We start from the raw sequence: 6,712 nt of genomic DNA on the forward strand, positions 1-6,712 counted from the left end.
CCCTGCTGAGCCTGATGCGGGGCTCGATCCCAGGACCCTGAGATCACGACCTGAGCGGAAGGCAGAGGCTTAACCCACTGAGCCACCCAGGTGCCCCTCAAACCTGAATTTTTAACTCCTGCATATTCTGTCTCCAAAATATGATGCCTTAACCACTGTTACAAACTCAGCCCATGTGTTTTTTATTCATTCACAGCTCCTCAGAGCTTTTCTGCATTATGAAAATGTCATCTTTGCTATTTGTTCTCATTATCACTAAAATAAATAAATTACATAATATAATAATGGCAAACAGATACGTATAGCATTGTGAATGTTTCAGTGTCAAATAGAGAAATGTAGAGTTTATTTTTGTTTTAGAATTAGATTCATGATTAACAATATTTTGGCAGGTTGATTTTCTAAAGGTATAAAATATATTGCATATATGAGGGTTTTTTTCTGCATGGTCTTTGTAATTTAAGTTAGGTCTTACAAAGTAAATTATAATCTAAAAACACATTAGGATTGAATACCTCTTTGATTTCTGTAAACTAAGATTATTTTTATTGCATATCAGTCTTTTTAGAGTTTGCCTTGAGGAGACAAATTGATCTTTCTTTATTATATTTTTTTCTCAAAAACTCATTTATTATTTTACTCAGATGTCCCCTGGACTCCATCCTGGATCCACTCTGATTCCAATGAATAACATTTCTCTGCCCCATGGAGAAGAGGATTATGGGTATCAGTGTTTGGAGGGCAAAGATTGTGCCAGCTTTTTCTGTTGCTTTGAAGACTGCAGAACAGGATCATGGAGGGAAGGAAGGATACACATACGCATTGCTAAAATTGACTCCTATTCTCGAATATTTTTCCCAACAGCTTTTGCCCTGTTCAATCTGGTTTATTGGGTTGGCTATCTTTACTTATAAGTTCTATTTACCAGGCAAAAATCGTAAGAAGTTTAACTAAATCCAATATAATCTATTGCATTTCAGTAATATGAAGTTTAAATTTAAAATGCAGAGAAACCAATGGTTAAAATGTAAAAGCATTGTAACTATTCTACCGATTCATAGGTAAATAAAGTAGCAGCTTTCATTTTAATTTACTTAAATATGTAAAAGAGATTGGTTGCAGAATTAAGTACAGTAAAATACTACTATATATTTTTACTTTAATCTTATTTATTTTACTTGTATCCCATTAGGATTTTGGATTCATAAGTCCCATGATTCATATTTTAAAGATGGAATACTTTAATAACTTTAATAATATTTTATTTAAATATAATCTATCATTGTTTGTAATGGGAACTTAACCTCATGCCTAATGTTATGTAGTAATTTTTTGCTTAGAAAATGTTATTTTGATTTTTTTTCTTAGTTTTTATTTGTATGCCCTGTTTGGAATAGAGCTAATTAAAACCATAAAGCCAAGATTTCCTGGCATTTATATCCAGATGTTTTATTCCCAAGAACAAATTAAATTAGAATAATAGACCAATTATTACCTTATTAAAAGGCCAATTTTTATCTGTATTTTAATCAAATCCGTTTCCTGACACAATATTAAATAGTATTGTAGTTACTTCAGTTTTGGTGATTTACAAACTAGGATGAAAACCACCAAAGTAATTTATATTTTAAATATAGGTAAAAAAGAAGTTACATTTAACCATTTTATTCTCTGACTCACAGTATCTATGAAGTATGAAGAAGTTAACACTGAAATATTTCGACCTACCAACACTGAAATTAAATACAGAAAGAATTGATTTTTTCTTTTTGCTCTACAAAAGTGTTATGGTCCCTAAATTGAAAAAAAAAAAACAAAAACAAATGAAGACCAGTGCTAGTATTCACTCATTGTGGGAAAAGATTTGTTATCTAGCAAACTGAGTAGCCGTTCATATTGAGGATATGGTCTTAAATATGTACTACTAATAATATGCAGACTCAAAGCGTCCTAGAAATCTAGTTTTAGGTGTGCGTGTCACATGTTGTCTTTGCCAGCTCCTACACTGGCAGTTGTAGGTCTATGCTGTAAATTGTTATGATGTTCTCTTAAAAAAAAAAATGAAAGCAGGCTCAAAGATCACATTAAAAGTGGAGTTCTAAAAAAAAAAAAAATAAATAAATAAATAAATAAATAAAAGTGGAGTTCTGTTCGAGGTCCCTCTAAGGAACACGAGTGCTCCAGCTTTCTACATTCTTAGAGACAGGAGCAGAGAAAGGCACAAGATTGTGTAAAGCCTGTTGTTTGGTCGTTTCTCAAATGCTTTTCTCGTTAAGAGGAAAGTTAAATTTAGACTTTAATCACTACACGCCTGTAAATAGTTAAGCATGTCCGTTGTTTATAAGAACTCCACATTCATTCCCCATCACCTCATTTTTGGGGAAATCACCAAAGTGATCTCGGAGATAACCTTTAAAAATTGTTTCCATTGCCGAGAGCAAGTATGAGGATAAGGAGTTTTGTGTTCAAACTTATCTTATGGTGTGTGAGCTAGCTTATGAGCTACACCTGTGCATTCGATACTAGTTTTTAATGCAGCAACCCCCCACGTGGTTAGTGAATACATGAATGAGGCTCTGGCATGGTTATGCTTATCTTTATAGAATATATAGGGTTTTTAAAAATCTAAATACATTTCATTGTGCATTCCTCAGCTATGTCAGATTTTTTTTACGTTGATTATAAACTTCTGAAAAAAATGTAAGCATGAATTGAGTGATAATGCCCCAATATCCACCGACACTACTTTTTTTGAATGGAGAGCCAAATCAAACTTTGGCCATGTATATATTCACTTAGAAATTATTCATGCATTCATTTTTATAACTGAGTATTGATGGATATTCATAATGTGAAGATTCCTTTATGGATAAATGGAAAATGAAGTATCCATGAAGAATAAAACGCTTCACTAAAATGTATTATGTCTATTTCCATGTTCTATGCTATTACCTGTTCATTTTCATGCAGGAAATTTTAATTCTGGGATTCTTCAACCGAGCATGACTGTATTTTAAAATACTTTAAAATGCTTAATATAAATAGCTTTGATTTTCTCATTGGTGTTCCATTAACTTGGCTTTAAATGTTGGCAATATTAACAAATGGAAATAAAATTAATAAAACTGTGAAAGATGCTTTACTACATACATTCATTATATAGATCATCAAAACAAGCGCTTTGTTTACAAAGCAAGTGAGATTTTAAGCAGCTTTATTTAAATATGTAGGTCAGAAAGAGAAGGATACAAATCTTAGTATTTCTAAAAATGAGAATAAAAAGGTGATGATACAGATAGACTCTGTTTATAAGAAATCAAATCGAATTTATTTTCAAAGGGAATGCAGTCTAATTCCTGTCCCTCTCTTCTTTCAAGAAGTTTTACAATGTTAAGAAACAACTTTCTAAAAAATCCTCCTTTCAGAGTTTTATGTGAATTTATTGGACTCACTGGAATTTGTGCTTCTTAGCTGCTTTAAGTGGTTTCAACACTAACAGACCAAAGAAGTGGATATAAAGGATAGGAAAGATAAACGGAGCAGAAAGATTTAGAATCATCTGGGAAAACGTTAATTCATAGATCAATCCTTTAAATATGTGACCAGGATCTACAAGTTCTGAGAAGGGAAATTGTGACTGGAACAATTTTATTCTCTTGAGTTTACAATTGCACGATAATATTTTATTTATTCTTGAATTGCATAGAAAAACTTAGGCATCCTTGAAATTGATTCCTAAAATGCCAAGTAGTTTCTGGGGGGAAAAAAAGAAAAAAATACAGGCAGACAGACAAAAAAGAAAGAAAGCAAGTAAAAGAAAAGAAAAAAGAAGAACTTAGCCTCCCTGAGAATTTGGTAGAGAAAGGACAAATTCCTCAGTAAATCTAACTAAGTATGAAGTTTTAATGTAAATATAAATCAATTTATTTGAAGTTTTTTAAGTTAAAGACAGCTTTCTTTAAGGACTTACTAAAACTGATCAACTATAGGCTAAAACACAGTAAATGTGTGTAACTATACACTCACCAGATTGTTTTTTCCTTTAGTGTTCCCATATCTGACATTAATTTATAGTCTTAGAATATTCTACAATTTTGCTGAATTGAGGGTTGCATGTTTGCCAATGATGTAACATCAAAAAGAATGATTGATAGCACTCTCACATCAAAAGGCCCATACTTGTAAAACGTGAAATTGTATTCCAAGTCAATATGTTTTGTTTTGTTTTAATAAAAGATTTTATGTATTCATTTGAGAGAGAGAGAGAGAGCAAGTGAGAGAGAGAGCACAAACGGAGGGAGAGGCTGAGGGAGAGGGAGAAGCAGATTAGCCACTGAGCAGGGACCCTACCTCTGGTAGGGTAGATCCTGGGACACCAGATCATGACCTGAGCTGAAAGCCAATGCTTAAGGTGGCCCCCAAGTCAATATGTTACAACAAAATGCATCTAGTACTTTGGTTACACAAAAGGAGATTTGGATAGGATCATTTGCTCAAGTAAAATTTAGATTAATAACCAATAATTGAATAAGCACCTAATATATGAATAAGCACATATGTAAAATTATCAAACGACTATACCAGGGCCCATTTGCACTTGGAAAATTTCCTGTAGCAAGATACCACATTCTCAATTATTTCCTTGATCTTACTTACCACTGGAATTGAAGTGATTCAGTGGCTATCTAATGAGTTAACATTTGTCCCACCAAAAACATTTTTGAAGATAATTTCTGACCAAGGTATTTTTCTTTACATCATCAAATTTACTTCTCAATGTCTTGCCACATGAAGACCAGACATACTTGGTCTTATGTTTCTATTGGTCATTGTTTTTCATTGTTATGAAGCCCTTGACAAGCCACTGTAAAGTCACAGAAACCATTACCAAGGCACTGTCAAAAACACTCCAAATGGGGGTGCCTGGGTGGCACAGTGGGTTAAGCATCCTACTCTAGTTTCTGCCCAGATTGTGATCTCAGGGTGGAAAAATCCGCGTTCTGAGTGGGACTCAGTACTCGGTGTGGAGTCTTCTCTCCCTCTCTGCCCTTCTCTCTCTCTCTCTCGCTCTCTTTCAACATGGAGATATAAATCTTTAAAAGAAAAAAAAAAAAGATTCCAAATGGAGTTTCCAAACACTATTGATCATATTGCTCTAGTAAATAGTTCTGCCTTTTCTTGTCTTTGCATTTTGAAAAAAATATAACCTAATACAAAATATTTATGGAGAACTTTCTATGGATAGAGTACAGCAGGGGATATATAAAGATGAACTCTCAAGAAACATATAGTGAGAGGATTAGTTATACAACCTGAGGGAGGGAGGATAAGTCTGGGAAAGTTTCTACAGATGGAAGCCTGAGAATTCAATACGTCACCAGGTGAGGTTAACTAGAGATCACGCTTGCAGTTGAATAAACAGCTTGAATAAAGAAACAGAAGCATGGGCACAAATAAAATTTCCATTTTAATTGAAAGTTAAGATGCATATAGATGCAATTAAAGATGAGACAAATAAGGATAGATCAGGCCCTACGGTAAAGAGGCAAAAATACAAACCACAAGGGGCTGGGTGATATTCTAAATTCATGGAGAGTTCAGAAACTACTTAAGTAGAAAAGAGCCATTATGAATACTGCAGAACTTTCCTCTTACTTGTGTGTGATGTTTGGAGTAAGAAAAAGCAAAGCCAGTTGGGAAGTAACTATAAAATAGGAGGTGAGGGGGGAAGAAGGTTAGAACTGGGGTGACAGAAGAAAAAAGAGTAATCTCCTGAAATACAAATCATCAATCAGGTCTTTCCAGATTATTATTACTAATTATTATTATTATTAAAATCTGTTTCTCATTAAAAGGACTTTCTTATCAAATACTTTTTTTCTAAGTGAGAAAGAAAAAAAAAAATAATGTATTTGGACAAAGGAGGGAGAAAAACTGGCAAAAGAATTAGGCTGCTGTAGGACCAGAAAAATCCAGCCAGGGAGTTGACTTAGAGTCTCAATTTCTGAAATATTTGTCTCAAAATACATAAATAAATTTTTATTTGTATACTATAAAATGTACCTGGATCATGAATAGTTTGAATCTGTGAATGGATAAGATTAAGCTTATGAAAACTGTAAGGCAGTTAAACACAAAGGTCTAATTTAACAAAATTTAAAGACAAGGCTGACCTAAATGGAAATAGTTTGGATCTTGATAAGTCACTGTAATAACAGCTCTTTGCATCTATTAAGTGTATCCAGTCACTTCATATAATAAAGTCTTATGGCTTGTGATTGTAATGGCTTCTGTTGTCTGCTTCTGCCTTATCATTTTGGGGAACATTTTGTGAGTATGTGGCAAAGGTATCTCAACTTTTCAAAGTATTCTGTATTTTCATGATTCTAAGTACAAAATAAAGTCAATAACTAGTAATGGGAAAAAAGTGTTACATTTAAGTGTTCTCTTAAGTGTGTTTTTTTAAGTAGTTTTCCTACAGATATGTCCCTTTATTGTTTCATAGTATATAATCATGACTTTAGCATTGAAGTTAGTTTCTGATCAATGTTGTTTCACATTTTTTTCAATGAAGAAAATAAATGTAAGGTTTTTCTTTGATAGATCTGAAAATGAACTGAACTGTAAAAGGGTCGGTAAGGATAGTTCATATTTATGCATGATTTTTCACTACAAAGACTATGAATTTCTGGATTATTCTAACAACCTGTGA

General features: G+C 33.0%; 1 protein-coding gene across 2 annotated transcripts in view; it reads left to right on the plus strand.

Moving 5' to 3' along the window:
• GABRG1 (gamma-aminobutyric acid type A receptor subunit gamma1) overlaps window positions 1-2,094 on the plus strand; it is a 72,839-nt gene extending 70,745 nt beyond the window's left edge. For both annotated transcript variants that reach the window (XM_045998096.1, XM_045998097.1), the window contains exon 9: window positions 645-2,094. In XM_045998096.1, the coding sequence (XP_045854052.1) occupies window positions 645-914 (270 nt within the window). In that variant the 3' untranslated portion in view covers window positions 915-2,094. The remainder of the gene's footprint in view (window positions 1-644) is intronic.
• The last annotated feature ends 4,618 nt before the right edge of the window (window positions 2,095-6,712 follow it).

This window comes from Meles meles, chromosome 2 (assembly GCF_922984935.1).
Source record: "Meles meles chromosome 2, mMelMel3.1 paternal haplotype, whole genome shotgun sequence".
Taxonomy (NCBI): domain Eukaryota; kingdom Metazoa; phylum Chordata; class Mammalia; order Carnivora; family Mustelidae; genus Meles; species Meles meles.